The sequence below is a fragment of the Schistocerca cancellata genome, chromosome 10, assembly GCF_023864275.1.
Source record: "Schistocerca cancellata isolate TAMUIC-IGC-003103 chromosome 10, iqSchCanc2.1, whole genome shotgun sequence".
In the NCBI taxonomy this organism is placed as follows: Eukaryota; Metazoa; Arthropoda; class Insecta; order Orthoptera; family Acrididae; genus Schistocerca; species Schistocerca cancellata.
Genome location: NC_064635.1, coordinates 73,372,889 through 73,393,557, shown reverse-complemented (window position 1 = coordinate 73,393,557; position 20,669 = coordinate 73,372,889). Strand labels below are relative to the sequence as shown.

Below are 20,669 nucleotides of genomic sequence, written 5' to 3'. Positions count from 1 at the left end.
GCATTGTTTGGCACACTTAATTTTATGGATTACATGTACTGAATGGTTTGGTTAGGGTTGATGTGGCTTTCAGTCTGAAGACCGATTTGATGCAGCTCTCCACTGTACTCTATATTGCTCCTTCATCTCTGAAAAACTATTGTAACCTACATCTGTGTGAACCTGCTTACTATATTCATCCCTTGCTCTCCCTGTATGAGAAACCCTCCTCGTCCCAAAACTCTCTCTCCTACACTCCCCCTCCTCTCCCTCTCCCCCCTCTCTCCCTCCCCCTCTCTCCCCTCCCCCCTCTGCCCCCTCCTCTCTCTCCCCCTCTGTCCCCCTCCTCTCTCCCCCCTCTCCATCGCCCTCTGCCCCCTCCTCTCTCCCCCCACTCCTCTCTCTCCCGTTCTGTCCCCTTCCTCTCCTCTCCTACATTACCAAAAAGATGATTCCTTCCTCTAGTCATGTTTCCTTTAGTCACATTGCTCGATAAATTTTCTTTTTTCCACAGTGTGATTTAGTACCTCCTCATTTGTTACAGTACCCAGTCTATCCATCTAATCTTAAGCTTTCTTCTGTAGCACCAGATTTGAAAAGCTCCATTCTCTTTTTCACTTCCATACAAAGCTACACTCCAGACAAATGTCTTCAAAAAAGACTTTGTGACATTAAGTTTTATATTAGACATCAACAAATTCCTCTTTTTCAGAAACAATTTTCTAGCTGTAGCCAGTCTGTATTTTATATCCTGTATACCTTTCCGTATGTTCTATTTTTAAAGTCTCATTTCCGACTCTAATTCCCTTAGTATCTCCTTGTTTAGTTAGTATGCATTCCATTACCCTTGTTTACTTTTATTGATGTTCATCTTATTACCTTTTTCTAAGCACTATCCATTCCATTCAGCTTCACTACGAAGTTCTTTGCTGTCACTGAAAAAAATTAAAATGTCATTGTAAATCCTAGGAGTATATATCCTCTCCCTGAACTTTAATTCCCATTACAAATTTCTCCTTGGTTTCCTTTGCTGCTTGCTCATTGTACAGACTGAATAATATTGGGTATAGGTGACACCCCAGTCTCACTCTTTCTCAATTACTGCTTCCTTTTCAAGTCGTCCTACTCCTGGTTTCTGTACAAGTTGTAAATATCCTTTTGCTTCCTGAATTTTATCCCTGCTACCTTTAGAATTTCACACAATGTATTCCAATCAGCATTGCCAAAAGTTTCCTTCAAAACTACAAATGTTGTTGAATGAAGGTTTTCCCTTGTTCAGTCTGTCTTCTAAGTCACAAGGTCAGTAATAATGGCATCGTGTGTTCCTACATTTCTCCAGAATTCAAACTGATTTTCCATAAGGTTGGCTTGTTTCCATTCTTCTGCAAATAACTCATGTTGGTATTTTGCAACCATGGCTTATCAAGCTTATAGTTTGATAGTATCCACACCCATCAGCACCTGCTGTCTTTGGAATTGGAATTATTATGTTCTTATTGATGTCTGAGGATGTGTTGCACATCTCACATACCTATAGTATATAATTTCTATATTTCTATCGCATTCTATGGCATTGTTTTTGCATGACAGTAGAATTAATTAGCAAAGCATAAGAGAAGATAAAGTATAATGCTTTTTATGTTCAGCATGTCACTGGGTCACACACTAGTTTTGAAATCATGAAGCTGAACCGACACTATTTTTTGCACTATTTTTGAAAACACTTAGTTTTGTTCTTCACCAGAACTCTGAAACATCTGATGTAATAGGCACATGTGGGTGCAGAATCTGAAAGTATTTTCTTTTACAATAAATTCCTTGTACTGGTCCTTTTCACAGGAGGTGTATATAAACTACAGCAATTTAAAAGACAAATGTCTTTCGCTTGCTGCACTTTTTTGTAAATATATAATTTATTTGTTCTCCTAGGCACATTTCTCTCTAGTAAGGGATCTCCAGTGGGCCCGTGAAATGTTACATGATTTTTTGTTTGTTTACACATATAGATCATAGATGTAAAGCAGTTAATGGAAGTTTTTATAATAATATAAATTTAAACTGTAGCAGTTTTCTTTTATGTTTGAGTGACATGCTGTTTTTTGTCTAACTACCACCGGGTACCCACAAAATGCAAGTATCTTTGCCATCATGCTCAGACAGCTTCAGTTCTTCTTCTAGTTGAGGTAGAGATGAGTATATTATCTGTATAAGGAACGTAACATGAAACCATACATTCGATAACCCCCAGCCTCACCTAAGCAAAGTAGTAATAGCAAAGGGCACCAGATTACCTACAGCTGGCTGTACATGCATCATTTGCTGCACATTGTTGAAAGGGAGGCAGAATGTTGGGTGGCTGTTATGACTATGGCTTAAGCATTTATGCTCACGAAAGTGTGACTCCGTTTACTCCTTTTCAGGATTGGGAGGTGCCTGATGGCCACGTTAGCACACAGGATCCACTAAATATCGTTAAAGAGGTGAGTATATCTTTACTTTTGCATTATTCTATAATTATATTTTTATATTTTACTTTTGTTGATGTTAAATCGGATTGGGTGAGATCGTTTGCAAGTAGTAATGCATGTAAATTATTAACAGGAAGTTAACCCCACCAAAATTTGTGACTTGGTTTTAGGAAAGGCTTGGTGTTCCTCTGAAAGTAAACCGATTGTTGTGAATATCAAGAACACCAACCAACAAGAAACTAACTTGCATTGTTGTAGAGATGAGAAATACGAAATCCTACTAAGGGAAATTTTCTATAGCATGGAAGCCTGGGGGGGGGGGTTGTTGGACCCATAAAAAGTTTATCTATTTTTTCTTACAAAGCAGGAATTTTCTATAAATTATATTGACACTAACGTTTCATAAAATAGCCAACAAACAATAACTCAAAGGGAATATATAGTATGAAAGTTACTTGGGCAAAAGCAGGGGACATAAAAAAATTGTGGGTTCAACGAATCCCCCCCCCCCCCCCCCCCTTAGGCGTCCTAGGGTTAATCCATCTCCTCCTCTCTCTGTCCATGTCCTCCTTCCACCCCCCACTCCAACCCTCCGCCAAATCCCTGTCCCTCTCCTCCTTCCTCTTCTCTTTATCCTCTTCCTCTCCCCCTCCCCTCTCGACCCAACTAATCTCTCTCTATCCACTTCTCCCCTCCCCCCCTCTACCCATCTCCTCTCTCTCTATCCATTTCTTTCTTCCTCCTCTCTACCTATCCCCTCTCTCTTTATCCATCTCTATCTTTATGCACCTCTCCTCCTTCCTCTCTGTATCCATCTCCCTGTCCCTGTCCATAACCTCCACCCCTCCCTCTTTATCAATCTGCTCCTGCCCCTCTCTCTGACCATCTCCCTCCCGCCCCCTCTGTCAATCTTCTCCTTCCCACTCTGTCCATCTCCCTTCTCTGTCAATCTTCTCCTTCCCACTCTGTCCATCTCCTCCTCCCCTCTCTGTCCATCTCCACCCCCTTAAATTCCATCTCTTCACCCCCTCTCTTTGTCAGTCTCCTCCTCTCCTATCTTTCTATCCATTTCCTCCTCTTCCCTTTCTCTGTCCATTTCCTCCTTATCCCTTTCTCTGTCCATTTCCTCCTCTTCCCTTTCTCTGTCCATTTCCTCCTCTTCCCTTTCTCTGTCCATTTCCTCCTCTTCCCTTTCTCTGTCCATTTCCTCCTCTTCCCTTTCTCTGTCCATTTCCTCCTCTTCCCTTTCTCTGTCCATTTCCTCCTCCCCCCTTTCTCTGTCAATTTCCTCCTCGTTCCCCATGCCTCTGCCTGTCTCTTTCTCCTCCCATCTCTTTCCATCTCCTCCGCTTTCCTTTCCCCGTCCAGCTCTTCCTGTCCCATCTCCCTGATCATTTTTCCTTCTCCTAACTCAGCCCATCTCCTCCTTTGCCGTTCTCTGTCCACATTATCATGCTCACCTCTATAAGAGGCTGATGGTTCTTGCCCTTACAGTATTTCTATCCAGATTTCAACTAATATATGCACCAAATTTGATTGGAAACATTCCAGGGGTTTAGGATGAACATTTTACCCCTGGCATTGCTGCATATGCACATATCAAATATATTTCACACATATTTAACTAATTTCACACATATTTGTACACACTTTTCACCCATACATCTAGTGAATTTCACCATGCAGTTCAATTTTTATGCAGCCTAATGTTGGTTACGTGTGCCTACTATCTGCAAAATGTGTTGTGAGTAGAGTCCGCAGTAAAGAAGTAATAAACTAAATGTCACGCTTGATGTGGCAGTTCTGACATGTCTCAGTGTTTATGATGATGTCATATCTCCAGAACTGTATGTCATAAAGAGATATTTTTCTAGGTACATTCAGTGACTTATACGGATGCCACCAGAGAAATGTGTCATGAACAGAGTTAGTAGCAAAGCAGTAATAAATTTAAATGTCGTGCAGGGTGTGGCAGTTTCTCACACATTTGACATCATATTTTCTGAACTATGTTTCGTACAATGTTATATTTTTGTAGGTACATTCGGTGACATGTGGATGTTGTCTGCAAAAAGTGTTGCAAAAAGAGTTAATAGAAATAAAGTAATAAATGTAAACGTCTTGCGTGATGTGATAGTTTTTCACGAATTCAATGTTTATGACATCGTATCTTGTGAACTAAGTAATGTACAATGATGTAATTTTTTTGGTAAATTCAGTGTTGTGTATCAAACCTTTCTGCAAAATGTGTGACAAATACCATTAGTAGTAAAGCAGTAAAATTAAAATGTCATGCTTCATATGGCAATTTTACTGGATGAACAGCGAAAATTTAGTAAGTTACAAACCTTTTTCTTTCATCGGTTTGTATGGGTTGTCGGCAAGAAAAGGTTTCGTAAAGATTTGAAATTATATGTAAAGTTTGTTGCTGGTCTCTAAGTGTTCTCATTCCCAAATACTGGATAACTAAATGCAGATATTCTCACATTGTGGGCTACACTGATTTTTCACTCCCACATCCACTCCTTAGGTAGTTGGGCAATTCTTACCCCTACAGTGATTCTTTCCAGACAGTAAATGCTATATTTATGATGTTTGGTTAAAATTGGTCCAGCAGTTTAGGAGATGGTGTGGAGCATACATACAACTATACAGGTACATACACACATAAAAGTACATACATATGTACATACAACACAAAACATACACACATTTTTATAATATGTGTGAATGTCCCTGTATTTAAATTTTTCTACACATCTCCTAAATACTCCAACATCAATGTGTAGTTCAAATCTAGTGACGTTATTCATTACGAGATATTTGGTTTTTGTTAGATTTATCTGTAGTCCACATTTGTCACATTAGTGATGTAAGCACAATATCATAAATTCGAGATCATATTTGCATTGGGCTAAAATGGGTTGATCATCAGCAGAATTTAATGAAATTACCTGTACTTCATTAACAATGATTCCTATTCCTTCTCAGCTGTTCTTTCATTTTTGGAGAGCTACTTCTATGTGTAAATTGACAAGATGGGTGCCGTACTGCAGTCTTGTCTCAGCATATTTGTGATAGTAACATGTTTTGATAACTTTGTCCCTCTTTTAGCCTGTACCTTATCATCTCTGTACATAGCAGCTCTGATCTGTAAAAGACGGTAATCCATACCTTTCAGAGCCTCCAACAGTTTTGTTCTGAGAACCATGTCATAAACATTTTCTAAATTTACAAAGGCCATGTGTACTTCTTCCTTGCTGCTGCAAATTTATCCATTAGCTGTTGTAGAATAAAGAGGTTATCTGTAAGGGATCTAGTCTGTCTACACTCACTCTGATCTTTCCCAGTATGGTGACCAACTTTATGCCTTACTTTCTCATACATAATTTTGCCAAATTAGCAACTGATTGTGCAGTTCACACTAATGCCTGGGTAGCAGTTAGTGTGTCTTCCATCCCTTTTCTTGAAAATGGAAACCGTATGTGATCTGTTCCACTCTGATGATGTTTCACTCTGTTGACAACAGTTTTTCATAAGGTGTATTATCTTTGCTTCAAATGGTATCCTCTAGCTTTCAGCAATTCCACAGGAATGTTTCCAAGACCAGATGATCAACCATTCTTCATTTTAGATAATATGCTGTTCACCTCCTCTACATAATTGCTGTATTTCAAACACTTTCTTCAGTCATATCTACTTTCTGCTTCGTACAATGGTGTTTTCTTCTTACCTGTAATTGTCTTCCATACTTCTGTAGTTTGTGATCCACATATTAAACTTTCAGTTTGAATGTATTTTTGAATGTATTTAAGTTCCCACATCTTTTTCATGTCCGATTTAATTCTTTTTCTTAAATCCTCATTTATTGTCTGGCAGTTTTTTCTATCTTCAGGTGATTTAGTTTATAACCATGTTTGGTATGTGTTCTTTTCCCAAAACAACCTTTCCAATTTTTCTAATTGCTTTCAGTGATTGATTGCTTAGTTCAAAGCCCACCTTTTCTCCAAGTGTACAGCACTCTAGCACATCCGAACTGAAGGACCATTTTCCTAATATTCATTAAAATGTTCATTATCATGATTGTACAGCACCACATTGGCAGCTGTAATCTCTTTCTGAAAGGAATTTGTTATACAGATGCAAATTGAAGGAAGCATGCAGAGTATTTGTGACTTTACCTGAAAGTTTGTTATAGCCTTGTCGTGTGTTGTGGTTTTGAGTCCAAAGACTGAATGCTAGTCTATCCTGTGTGAGCCTCTTTATCTCTGCACAGCTACTGGAACACACATCCATTTGGACTTGCTTACTGCAGTCGTGTCTCAGGTTTCTTGTGCAATTTTTACCCCTACCACTTCCCTCCATAACCAAATGAGGTGACTCACTGGTTGGCACATAGGACTCACATTTGGGGCAACAACAGCTTAGATCCCTGTAAGCCCAGCAAGATTTAGCAGAGGTTGAAAATACTGCTCAGTTGTAAGGTTCTTTTTATGCCCCAGTGCTTCAATCATGACTGGTGATCTTTTAGTGAGGACTTCGTGGTCCACCCAGTTTCTGTTTTACATAGCTGTAAAATGTCATGTTTTATTAGAAGTTTACATATTTTTAAGTTTTTATCCTATGACCACGGTGCATTATTGTGTGTCATTATCTGTGTCCTCACTAAATTAAAATTTGCCTGTCACATCTTATCTTATATAAGCCTTTTTGAGTCGCCGTCTTTTAGTGAGCAGTTTTTGAATTGCGCCTATTTTTAATGTGTCCCTTTTGTGCTATTGCTGTTAGCTATTTATTGGTATAGGATTTTTTGACAGTACCGACTTTCCTGTTTTAGCTACCTTCCATTTTGTTTTGTAGCGAAATGTGTTTTAATAGTACTGGCACAATTGTGTGCTCTTTTAACTAATGACAGTGGCACGTTATTCCAGGTTGCCATATGCATCTCCACTAAATTAAAAAATTGCATGCCACTCACAAAAAGGGGAGAAAATATATTTAATTGTTTTTTAGGTTTTATAGATAAGTTTTAAGTTGCTGGCTTTTAGTTAGAGTTTTATTACAGTTCTGTACTGCTTCTGTGCCATATGTTCCTTTACTTGTCATATGTACTTTTTAACACTTTTTTGTAATGTTTCTTCCCTTTCTCATGTAAGTCACTAATTCAAATTGTGAACAGCGGTCCTAGTTTGCCCCGCATTGTTTTTCCCGCCAATAAATGGCAGTACCTTTGCCAGTCCAGGTAACCAGTTTTCTTCTTTCTTCGTGTACGCTACTCCATGCTCTGCTCTTGCTGGTGGTACACTGTGTCCTATACTTGTCCATCATGGCACTTGGGGTCACAGTACAAAGTTTAAGTGTCCTGGTATTTAATATTTCTTTACCCAAGTATTCATTTGTTGTATTGTCTGGTGTTGCTTTCCCACTGACTTATGTTTTACTGCACATAGCTCGACTGGAGTTTTCGAAAATGTTACATGGAACTCTTTTTTTATGTACTACTGCATGTAACAATTATTATTAGCTTCAGTCTCTTATTTATTTTCAGTATCACATCTGATGATGAGCATGTAAGAACCTGAAACTGGTCATGGTTTAAGCATTGGAAAATGAAAAGAACCTAAAACTCAAACTGTATTTTCAGTGAGTTCTTTAAATCACTCCATGTGGATGCAGGTATGGTTCCTTTGATAAGAACAGGGCTGAATTCATTCCCCATCATTTTATAATCTGAGCTTTTGCTCCATCTCTGATGTGTAAACACTCGTCCATCATGCTGTAAACAAGTGTTAAATTCTAATCTTCGTTCCTTCCTTCAATTCCCTTCATTAGTAGGTTGACCATTCCTTGGTGCCTCAGGACACATTCTATCTACTGATCCCTTCTTCTAGTCAAGTTGTACCATAAATTACTTTTTCCCCCAAATAATTTCAGAACATCCTAATTAGTTATTTGGTCTATCCACCTAATCTTCTACATCCTTCTGTAGCACCACATTTCAAAAGCTTCAGCCTTCTTCCTGTATAAACTGCTTATTGTTCATGTCCCAGTTCCATACCAGGCTACACTTCAACAAATACCCTTGGAAATGACTTGCTAACAATTACTTTCGAAAAATCCAAGGTGGAACAACAATAATATAGTGAAAATATAGATTGCTACTCGCCATACAGAGCTGATGCTAAGTCACAGACAGGCACAACAAAAAGACTGCTATACATTTAATCTTTCAGCCAAATGGCCTTCTTTGGAGTCCGGCTTCAGTGACAAGAGAAAACGGTCATGTGTGTATGAGTAGTGCTTGTGAGAACGTGTGTGTGGTCTCTACTTTAGAAGAAAGTCATTTAGCAGAAAGCTTAAATGTGTAGCAGTCTTTTTGTTGAGCCCGTCTGTGCAACTCGTCATCTGCTCTGTATGGTGAGTAGCAATCTTTTCTTTCACAATATTGTCGTAACAATTACTTTTATATTAGGTGTCAACAAATTCCTCTTGTTTAGAAGTATAATGGAACTAGCTTAGCGCAAGCAGCTTTGCTTGTGTAGGCTCTATGCGTGCACAGGTCCCCCCATCCCCGCCACACACACACACACACACACCACCTCATTACAGTAGAAGTGTGCATGCAGCTCTTGACGCTTTTCAAGAAGATGGGTAGGCAGGGCTGGCCTAATACCTTGGCCACTACAAAGCCCAGACTTAACCTCACTGGACTTTTTCTTTTGGGGCTACATAAGAAAATGTTGTGTGCAGTGAAAAGATCAGAGACATCAATCATTTACGGGAAAGATTTGTCGCGGCGATTCGGACAGTCAGACCTGAAATGTTTGTTAGTATGTGGCGAGAAGTGGAATATCATCTCAATGTGTGCAGGGCAACAAATGGATCCCATGTTGACATCTACTAACATTAAATAAAACTTGAAGGAATTCTCTTTCATGAGAATTTCCCCATTAAATTTATACTTAAAACTAGGGAGTTCTTTTTCAAACACCCTGTATTTCCATAAAAACTTTCATACCCGTTTCACCCCCATAGGGTTTGAATTGCCAAAAACATTGAAACACACATTTTCTTTATTTGTAACTGATAAGATAGATACCACTGTTCATAGATGCAGCTTTAAAAATGTTTTAGTAGCTCTTTAATAATTATATATTTCCAAAAGAAAAAAAAACTTTTACCTGCTATTTCACCCCCATAGGGTTAAATTTCCAAAAATGCTGAAACAATTATTTCTTTATAGAGTGTAGAAAAATTTCCACTACCAGTCACAATAAAAGATTATTTATTCGTCACACGACCAGTTCGGGGCTTATGCCCATCCTCAGGTGTTTAAACATACATGTACGTAATAGTGTATTTCACAAGTGCAAGTCGTTCTAGTGAAATATGCAGCTAAACTTTATAAAACTGAAACAGGGATGTGAAAATGATAACAGAAGTGCAACCAAGTGGAAAAACTGTCACCACAGCGTAATTATAATAATGATGCTTCATCTTTATCGATCTCCTGCAATATAAACATGTAAGGAATGTATAAACACCTGAGAATGGGCACAAGCCTGAAACCGGTCGTGTGACGAAGAAATAATCTTTTATTGTGACTGGTAGCGGAAATTTTTCTACACCCTATAAAGGAAAAGTCACAGACTTCAACAGCATCCACTATGGATAAAATTCAATTATTTCTTTATTTCCGACTGAGAAACCAAATACCAATTTCCATTAGTCTAGCATCAGAATTGCCTTAATAGTGATATTTGTCAAAAAAGCACTTCATCCCCTATTGCACCCTCTTAGGGTTGGAATTTTGAAAAATTTCATAAACAACGCCTACAGTACAAGTCCACACCTTCTCCAAGTGTCAAGTTACTGTCCTTAGCAGTTTAGGCTGGGCAATGATGTGTCAGCACATTAACTTTTATATATAGAGACTGAATTGATAAATAATCCAATCATCAAGTGGTGACAGGAGAAAGCACACATCACATTTAAAGAAATGTGCAAGCTCTCAATGTCATTGGCTCCTTTTATGGCAGAAGGGTTGAAGGGGAAGGAACGGGAACGAAGGAACAGGACTGGCAAGGTTTAGAAAATGGGAAGACTTATGAAAAAGTCACTCAGAACTCCAGATCAGGGGAGGATTACCAGATGGGATGAGAAGGAAAGAAATCAGAAATGTTTTTCTTGCTGTAGCCAGCCTACATTTTACATTCTCTCTACTACAACCTGCATTATTTCCTGATCTAATTCCCTCAGGGTCACCTGATATAATTATATTGCATTGTATTACTTTTGCTTTACTATCTTTTCTTATGAGGCATTTTTCAAAACTGTTCCAGGCGTGTTCACCTTCAGATGATTGTCTCGGGCCTAGACCACTCGATACTGGAAAGACAGAGGATGACGAAGATGAGGAGGCAATGAGTGAGGATGACTTTGTGGTGAGTTGTCTGGCCTGTGGCCTGTCGATCACTGATGTGTTGTTGACTGCCATGTAAAACATATGAAGGTCAACTAATGCCATGTAGAATGTTAGATTCGCTTGTTGTGAACCTTTAGGCGAAGAAAGTCTAGTTGGAAGGAACTTTTAATAACAAATAGGTGCACCACCCAGTGCCGTATACTCTTTATATAGAAGTATACACTGTTTAAAAAAATAATTTTCCATATTCTTACAGTAGATAATACTATCTATACTAGAAAGGAAAGGTCCTATAAAGCTATGCCTGGAAACAAATGCTTGTTGTAGTATGAGCCGTTTTACTTGTTCCTGGAGCAGTCAGTACTCGGTGGTGCAAGCACTCCCCTTTTGATGTTCATTGCTCATGGAGCAGTCAGTACTCGGTGGTGCAGGCGCTCCCCCTTTTGATGTTCATTCCTCATTTCTTATTGGTTTAGCCTGTCTGTTTACTTAAAGGGCACCTTGCAGATTGGCTCTTTTCAATTTGCTTCATACTTTTGTAAGATTTGAAGCTCATTGCCCAGAAATGTTTCCCAAAGCAGTACTGAAATAACCCAATAAAATCATCTTTAAAGACTAGAAAATTTGTGAGTGCTGTTAAGCATAAAACACCTATAATTGATTAACATAATCAGCAGTAGCTCAGTGCATACTGTACAAGTCTAGAAATTGTGGAGTTGCTGGATCAAATCTTGCTAGCAAATACTTTTTAATTTTTAAATAAATTCTTCACTTGTTACCAAATAGAAATGTTAATTATGAAGTATTAAATAACATTTTAAAGAAAAACTAGCATGTAATTACATTTAACTACTGGTCATCGGAAAATAAGTTAAATTTGATACAGACATGCAAAATGCCATATTCTTAAATGGAAAAAACTATTCTATACTTCAACAATACTTTTCAGCCTCCATAAATACAAAAGCTTTTTATTTTCCACCTGATGTTTTCATTTTTCGAACAAAATTGCAATTGCTTATTAATACTAGCATTTTCTTACAATTAGTAATTTAAAATAAAAAAAGTTTTATTAAAAAATTATGATTCAGTGTTTGTTCATAAATATTTGTGCTTGTTAATAAATATGAGATTTAAATAAGAGTAAAAAAATTAAAAATAATGAGATTTGAACCACCAACTGTACAGTTATGATAATTTGCATTATGTGCTTGACTGTTGATGACTGAATTAACACATCACAAGTGTTTTGTACTTAAATTCAGAAACCTTCTAATTTTGAAAGATTTTTTTTAGTTTATTTGAGAATTGTGGCATACTACTACAGGAAATTAAGGCACTGGCACTGAGCTATAAAGCCTATAGGTATGAACACAATCAAAGAAGTTCCGACCATAAGGTCCACTTGTCAGTGCTCTGATCGTAATACTGTTGTCAGACAGAAGCACTTACACTTGCCTTCAAAATTAGAGTCCATTGACATCAGCATAAGATTAATGAACCTGTGGAATGTGAACAGTGTAAAAAGTGAAATAGAACCCTATTATTCGATGTGGGAAATGGCGGACATGGTATTCTGCAATGGTTTATCTAATTGTGTTAACCAACTGGTGCATTTTGTGTACGTTGAGTGACATTTTCTACACTGCATTGTATCTGAAAAAATGTGTGGCAGGTTCTTTGAGTGACTTCCAGACATGTGATAATTTTCAACAATGATAAGAAATTGCTGTAGTCTCCTCTCAGTTTCCACACCAGATTTGGAGGAGCAAATGTTTTGATGAGGAGATTAAAAAGTGAAAAATTTGCATATCATAGTTTGTTAAACAATTTATGTTTGTAAATAAAGTTTCTCTTACTTCATTACAAATCGGTTCTTACTTTAAAAATAACCCTTTTACATTTATCGTATTGTGAGACAAGGTGGTCAGTGCCTTCGTGAAAAAATGTTTGCATTTGCCTACAGAACAATGAGTGCACCAAGGCACGCATCTCGTCATCTGAAGAAAATTGAGGGCAACAAATGTCTTTCTTCAGGACTTCAGAAATATGGAAATCACATGTGGAGAGATTAGGACTGCGTAGAGGATGTCGTGTGTTACACCTTTCCAGCGAAACTTATGCATTGTCATCAAAACAAGCTGTGAAACATGTGGACATGCCAAGAAGCCTTTACACGTCCTCCACACAGTATTGATATCTCCGTATACATTCCCATATTTTTGGAGCCCTGAAGTAAGACATTTGTGGCCACTGATTTGCTTTGGACAAAGAGGTGCACACCTGGGTACAATCATGGTGTCCTAGGCAACAAAAAACATTTTTCCATGAATTCCATCTGGTCTCACAGTGGGATAAATGTATTTACAGTTAAGGTGGTTACTTTAGAAATAATAAACAGTTTATTTACTTTTTTCCATCTGTCTTGTTTTCATTTGACTACCCCTTATACATTTATAGCATTTGTAGATTTTACAGAAAACTTTGAACATTGTTGTGTGGAATACATCTTTTGAAAATTCAGAAGCTGGCATGCATAAAACACAGGATATGAAAGGTTATTTACAATTTATATTGAAACCAAACAACAGTATAAGTGTCGAAGGACATGGGAAGGGAAGAAGTAGTGGAGAGGGAGTGAGATAGGGTTGCTACCTAACCCCAGTAAAGAAAACTGAGGAGAAATTTGGAAAGGGAATTAGAGTTAAGGGAGAAGAATCAAAAACTATGAGATTTGCCACATTCACACTGTAATTCTTTCACATACACAAAAGGACCTGGAAGTAGAGTTGAACAGAACGGATAGTATTGTTGAGAAGAGGTTGTCTGATGAACATCAACAAAAGTAAAACCGAGACACTGGAATGTAGTTGAATTAAATCAGGTGAGGATGAGGGAATCAGATTAAGAAATTAGACATTGATGAGTTTTGCTGTTTGGGCAGCACAGAAACTGACAATGGCAAAAGTAAAGAGGAGAAGGTATAAAAGGGAGACTGGCCATACCCAGACAAAATTTTCTGAAAAAGTGGAATTTGTTAACATCTCATATAAAATTTAAGTGTTATCTGGAGTTATTGGTCTGGAGTGCAGTCTTGTTTGAACATGAAATGTGGATTATAAGCAGTTCAAGTAAGAACAGAATAGAAGCTAAATGGAGTGCTACAGAAAAATCTGAAGATTAGCTAGGTAGATTGAGTAATTGATGAAGAGCTACTGACTCAAAACTGTGGGTAAAAGAAATTTATGGCTCAACTTGACTAAGAACAGAGAGGCATCAAGGAATCATCACTTTGGTTAATGAAGGGAAGTGTGTTTGGGGAGGGGGGGGGGGGGTAAGAATTGTAGGAGGAGACCAAAGGATTTATACAGAAAGCAGATTGAGAAGGATGTAGGTTGCAGTAGTTATTCAGAGATGAAGCAGCCTGCACTGAGTACACAAGTATATATTTGTGTGGATTCTTGGCAGTTAACTAATTCTTTGGCATACCTGGCAAGTTCCTTAGACTTTTCTTGATTCTTTAGAGCCAATTACCCATTTTCTTTCTTGAAGCAGAGACTTTGTGGTTGATATCCTATAAAGTTCTTACAAAAATTTCATGTGCTGCTTTTTTCAAAGTTTCTCTTCATTTCAACTATCTGACTGTTTTCGTATTTTCTTTCACCTTTCTGATTAATTTCACAGTATCTTTCATCACTATTAATAATGTTTTGTAGTGGTTTCCTGTCTTACTGCCAATCCAGTTGTTGTAAGAATACTGTTGAGATTGAAGTGCACATTCACATTCTTCAATCCATGAAGGGTGCATTTTCCTTTTCCGCAGAGAAATTGAAGTTTGGGTGCTTTTTATCAGTTTTCTTATGAGTTATTGCCAATTGTTTGACTGCTTTTTCTCTATTTCTTCCGTAAGAGGTGGATAGATTCTGCTAATTTCAAATTTGGGGATCTATGTCTTTTTTTTTTTTTTTTTGTGAACCTCCGAGGTTTTAAATATAGTTTTATTCTTGTCAGTTAATAGTATATGTTTGCACTGTTTCTGATGTGGACATTCATAATTTCTCTATGGTTTCAAAAAACGACTGTTACATGGTCAATTTGAATTTAGCGATGAGTGTGTTCAGTGATCTCCATGTCACCTGTTTTGATGGTTTCTTTTGAAGGGTGTTGATACAATTTTAAGGGTGAATATCGTGCATAGTTCAACTAATCTTTGTGCATTTTGGTTGATCCATTTATGTGCTGGGAATTTTCCGGTTGTTTTCCTGTGCTTTCTTCTTTTGCTAGCTGTGCTTTGATATCACTTGGTAAGATTCTGACATGATTTTGTGGAATTTTAGATATTGTTTCTGGTAACATTTCCCATGCTTTGTCTACCTTTTCACTATTGGTTCTATTTTCAACATTGATTGGAATGTATGCATTGGTTAACGTGTTTTATTTCCATACTTCAGAGTTATTTTCATTAGTCTATGTTACAGGCATTAAGTTTGTTGTGTAGGTGAGTGTGTCTTTCTCAACTGCCAAAGTGGCCCCTAAAAGTGGTGTGTTTTTCAGTATTCATTTATCTGCTTTACTTTTGAAAAGTCTGTGGTTCCCAAAATCCATTGGCCAGTCAGTCTTGTTTCTTAGAGTGCCAGTATTTGTATTTTTTTTTCCATTTATGGTTTGTTCTAGTTCATGCAATAGTCCTGCTCATAACAGTCTATTTGTATTTAGTGTGCTGAAAAAGATTTTGGTTTTTGTTTGAAGTTGGCTAGTGGACTGTGGACTGACTCTGTTTGCGTGTCAGTCCATGTGCTCCAGGATCCAATGCTCTGATTGTAGTGTTCTTGACAGTAGTGGATACGTCACCACCTGGTGTAAAAGTTTGTTTGCTGCCACGCCTCATGATGCTTGATATCTCAAGCATTGGATCGAAGTCCAGTTTTTAGGACTGGATTGTTACTTCCAGAATAAGAAATCCAGCCATACCTCTGATGATCAGACACTGACCACTTTGCCACTTGCTGGAAGTTGCTCAGGAGTGTTTTCGGAGTATGCCTCTTCTGGCTGTAGACTAGTTCAGTTCCCCTCTGCTCTTACAAGGCATCGTATAGTTGTTGTTGTTGATGATGATGATGATGATGATGATGATATTATTATTATTATTATTATTATTATTATTATTATTATTATTATTATTATTATTATTATTTCTTCTTTCTCTTCTCAGATGTTATGTCTTGTCAAAAATGGAAAGTGACGCGGACCTTGATTGAGCATGACTTCCTTTTAACTGTACGGTATATGTTACATCGCATTTAAGAACTTTCGGGTAATTGAACATGTATCAATAATTACAGATTTCTGTAGTTGTATATATACGTTTGGATGTAGCTGTATTGCGTTGATGTACTGGTGGATATTGTGTGGTATGACTCCTGTAGTTGATAGTATAATTGGTATGATGTCAACTTTATCCTGATGCCACATGTCCTTGACTTCCTCAGTCAGTTGGGTGTATTTTTCAATTTTTTCTCCTATTTTCTTCTGTATATTTGTTGTATTGGGTATGGATATTTCGATTAGTTGTGTTAATTTCTTCTTTTTATTGGTGAGTATGATGTCAGGTTTGTTATGTGGTGTTGTTTTATCTGTTATAATGGCCCGCATCTCGTGGTCGTGCACTCAATACACTTACATGATCACAATGCCACAAATATAGAATACATCACATACATTCAGCAACAGAAAGATTCACATTAAGCAGAAAGCCTCGTGATGGCTGGGTGTTGTGTGCTGTCCTTAGGTTAGTTAGGTTTAAGTAGTTCTAAGTTCTAGGGGACTGATGACCATAGATGTTAAGTCCCATAGTGCTCAGAGCCATTTGAACCAATCTGTTATAATGGTTCTGTTCCAGTATAATTTGTATTCATAATTCTCCAGTACATTTTGTGGTGCATACTTGTATGTGGGAACGTGTTGTTTTATTAGTTTATGTTTTATGGCAAGTTGTTGATGTATTATTTTTGCTACATTGTCATGTCTTCTGGGGTATTCTGTATTTGCTAGTATTGTACATCCGCTTGTGATGCGCTCTACTGTTGCGGTATTGGGATCTTTAATAATAAGCTTGCTGTAATATCTGGTGTTTATTGTTTGATCCTGTATTGCAATCATGAATCCTTCCGTCTCACTGAATGTATTGCCTTTTCTTAGCCATGTGTTGGATGCGTCTTGATCGATGTGTGGCTGTATTAGATGATACGGGTGCTTGCCATGTAGTGTTTTCTTTTTCCAATTTACTTTCTTCGTATCTGTTGATGTTATGTGATCTAAAGGGTTGTAGAAGTGGTTATGAAATTGCAATGGTGCAGCCAATGTATTTATATGAGTGATTGCTTTGTGTAGTTTGCTAGTTTCTGCTCGTTCTAGAAAGAATTTTCTTAAATTGTCAACCTGTCCATAATGTAGGTTTTTTATGTCGATAAATCCCCTTCCTCCTTCCTTTCTGCTTAATGTGAATCTTTCTGTTGCTGAATGTATGTGATGTATTCTATATTTGTGGCATTGTGATCATGTAAGTGTATTGAGTGCTTCTAGGTCTGTGTAGTTACTATTATTATTATTATTATTATTATTATTATTATAGATGCTCTTAATCCTTGTTTCAGGTGGTCAAACATGAAGTGGAGTCAGTTGGTAGTGACAGTGAACAAGAAAGGTAATGTGCAGTTTTTTGTTTCTTTTCTTTTTCAATTTGTGCGTGGGTTGTTTCAGAGCTTCATGTTTGATGAAGTGGTCCACCAGAATGTAAGGCTAGACATATACTGATGAGTCAAAACATTATGGCCATTGCCCACCGGGAGGTTGAATGCCTCCGGATGGTCTTGTTTGCATGATGCAGTAAGGAAAGAATGTAAGCAGAAGAGAGATGAATGGGCAGTCATTACAGCAAAGATACTGGCCGCAAATGTGGAAATCCACAAGTATAAGCAGTTTTGACAAAGGGGACATTGTTGTGGTGTTGCGGCTGGAAACAAGAATCTTTGAAATGGCATAATTGATCATCTGTTGGCTGCTGTGAGCACTATGAAAAGTGGTTGAAGGATGTGAAATAACAAGTAGGCCCAGTGATATTGGACAACCACATCTCATCACAAAACATAGAGGTCGGACGTTCCCCCACTGTGTAATCCAGGATAGGCAGCGATCTGTGGCAGATCTGACAACAGAGCACAATTTTGTTGCAGGCGCAAGTCTGTTGTAGGCGCAAGTGTTTTGGAGCACACTGTTCAAAGGTCATTGTTGGACATGTCTACATATACATCTACATTTATACTCTGCAAGCCATCCAGCGGTGTGTGGCGGAGAGCACTTCACATGCCACTGCCATTAACTCCCTTTTCTGTTCCACTCGCGTATGGTTCGCGGGAAGAACGACTGTCTGAAAGCCTCCGTGCGCGCTCGAATCTCTCTAATTTTACATTCGTGATCTCCTCGGGAGGTTTAAGTAGGGGGAAGCAATATATTCGATACCTCATCCAGAAACGCACCCTCTCGAAACCTGGCGAGCAAGCTACACCGCGATGCAGAGCGCCTCTCTTACTGAGTCTGCCACTTGAGTTTGCTAAACATTTCCGTAACGCTATCACAGTTACCAAATAACCCTGTGACGAAACGCGCCACTTTGCTTTGGATCCTCTCTATCTCCTCCATCAACCCGATCTGGTACGGATCCCACACTGATGAGCAATACTCAAGTATAGGTCGAACGAGTGTTTTGTAATCCACCTCCTTTGTTGATGGACTACATTTTCTAAGGACTCTCCCAATGAATCTCAACCTGGTACCCGTCTTACCAACAATTAATTTCATGTGATCATTCCACTTCAAATCGTTCCGCACGCATACTCCCAGATATTTTACAGAAGTAACTGCTACCAGTTCTGCTATCATATAATCATACAATAAAGGATCCTTCTTTCTATGTATTCGCAATACATTACATTTATCTATGTTAAGGGTCAGTTGCCACTCCCTGCACCAAGTGCCTATCCGCTGCAGATCTTCCTGCATTTCGCTACAGTTTTCTAATGCTGCAACTTCTCTGTATACTACAGCATTATCCGCGAAAAGCTGCATGGAACTTCCGACACTATCTACTAGGTCATTTATATATAGTGTGAAAAGCAATGGTCCCATAACACTCCCCTGTGGCACGCCAGAGGTTACCTTAACGTCTGTAGACGTCTCTCCCTTGATAACAACATGCTGTGTTCTGTTTGCTAAAAACTCTTCAATCCAGCCACACAGCTGGTCTGATATTCCGTAGGCTCTTACTTTGTTTATCAGGCGACAGTGCAGAACTGTATCGAACGCCTTCCGGAAGTCAACGAAAATAACATCTACCTGGGAGCCTGTATCTAATATTTTCTGGGTCTCATGAACAAATAAAGCGAGTTGGGTCACACACAATTGCTGTTTCCGGAATCCATGTTGATTCCTACAGAGTAGATTCTAGGTTTTCAAAAACCACATGATAAGTGAGCAAAAAATATGTTCTAATATTCTACAACAGATCGACGTCAGAGATATAGGTCTATAGTTTTGCATCTGCTCAACGACCCTTCTTGAAGACTGGGACTACCTGTGCTCTTTTCCAATCATTTGGAACCTTCCGTTCCTCTAGAGACTTGCGGTACACGGCTGTTAGAAGGGGGCAAGTTCTTTCGCGTACTCTATGTAGAATCGAATTGGTATCCTGTCAGGTCCAGTGGACTTTCCTCTGTTGAGTGATTTCAGTTGCTTTTCTATTTCTTGGACACTTATTTCGATGTCGGCCATTTTTTCGTTTGTGTGAGGATTTAGAGAAGGAACTGCAGTGCGGTCTTCCTTTGTGAAACAGCTTTGGAAAAAGGTGTTTAGTATTTCAGCTTTACACGTGTCATCCTCTGTTTCAATGCGATCATCATCCCGGAGTGTCTGGATATGCTGTTTCGAGCCACTTACTGATTTAATGAAGACCAGAACTTCCTAGGATTTTCTGTCAAGTCGGTACATAGAATTTTACTTTCGATTCACTGAACGCTTCAGGGAGCGTAGCCCTCCTTACGCTAACTTTGACATCGTTTAGCTTCTGTTTGTCTGAGAGGTTTTGGCTGCGTTTAAACTTGGAGTCAAGCTCTCTTTGCTTTCGCAGTAGTTTCCTAACTTTCTTGTTGAACCACAGTGGGTTTTTCCCGTCCCTCACAGTTTTATTCAGCACGTACCTGTCTATAAAATGCATTTTACGATTGCCTTGAACTTTTTCCATAAACACTCAACATTGTCAGTGTCGGAACAGAAATTTTTGTTTTGATCTGTCAGGTAGTCTGAAATCTGCCTTCTATTATTCTCGCTAAACAGATAAACCTTCCTCCCTTTTTTTATATTCCTATTAACTTCCATATTCAGGGATGCTGCAACGGCCTTATGATCACTGATTCCCTGTTCTGCACTTACAAGAGTCGAAAAGTTCGGGTCTGTTTGTTATCAGTAGGTCCAAGATGTTATCTCCACGAGTCGGTTCTCTGTTTAATTGCTCGAGGTAATTTTCGGATAGTGCACTCAGTATAATGTCACTCCATGCTCTGTCCCTACCACTCATCCTAAACATCTGAGTGTCCCAGTCTATATCTGGTAAATTGAAATCTCCACCGAAGACTATAACATGCTGAAAAAATTTGTGTGAAATGTATTCCAAATTTTCTCTCAGTTGTTTTGCCACTAATGCTGCTGAGTCGGGAGGTTGGTAAAAAGAGCCAACTATTAACCTA

At 38.4% G+C, this 20,669-nt stretch overlaps 1 protein-coding gene across 7 annotated transcripts in view; it reads left to right on the top strand.

The window, feature by feature from the left end:
• Window positions 1-20,669, top strand: part of LOC126106658 (zinc finger protein 3 homolog) — a 113,156-nt gene that overhangs the window by 49,913 nt on the left and 42,574 nt on the right. For all 7 annotated transcript variants that reach the window (XR_007523380.1, XM_049913023.1, XM_049913022.1 and 4 more), the window contains exons 4-6: window positions 2,400-2,459; window positions 10,790-10,891; window positions 17,526-17,575. Coding sequence is in view for 6 of the 7 variants with exons in the window: in XM_049913023.1 (XP_049768980.1) it covers window positions 2,400-2,459; window positions 10,790-10,891; window positions 17,526-17,575 (212 nt within the window). In the remaining variant the exon portion in view is untranslated. The remainder of the gene's footprint in view (window positions 1-2,399; window positions 2,460-10,789; window positions 10,892-17,525; window positions 17,576-20,669) is intronic.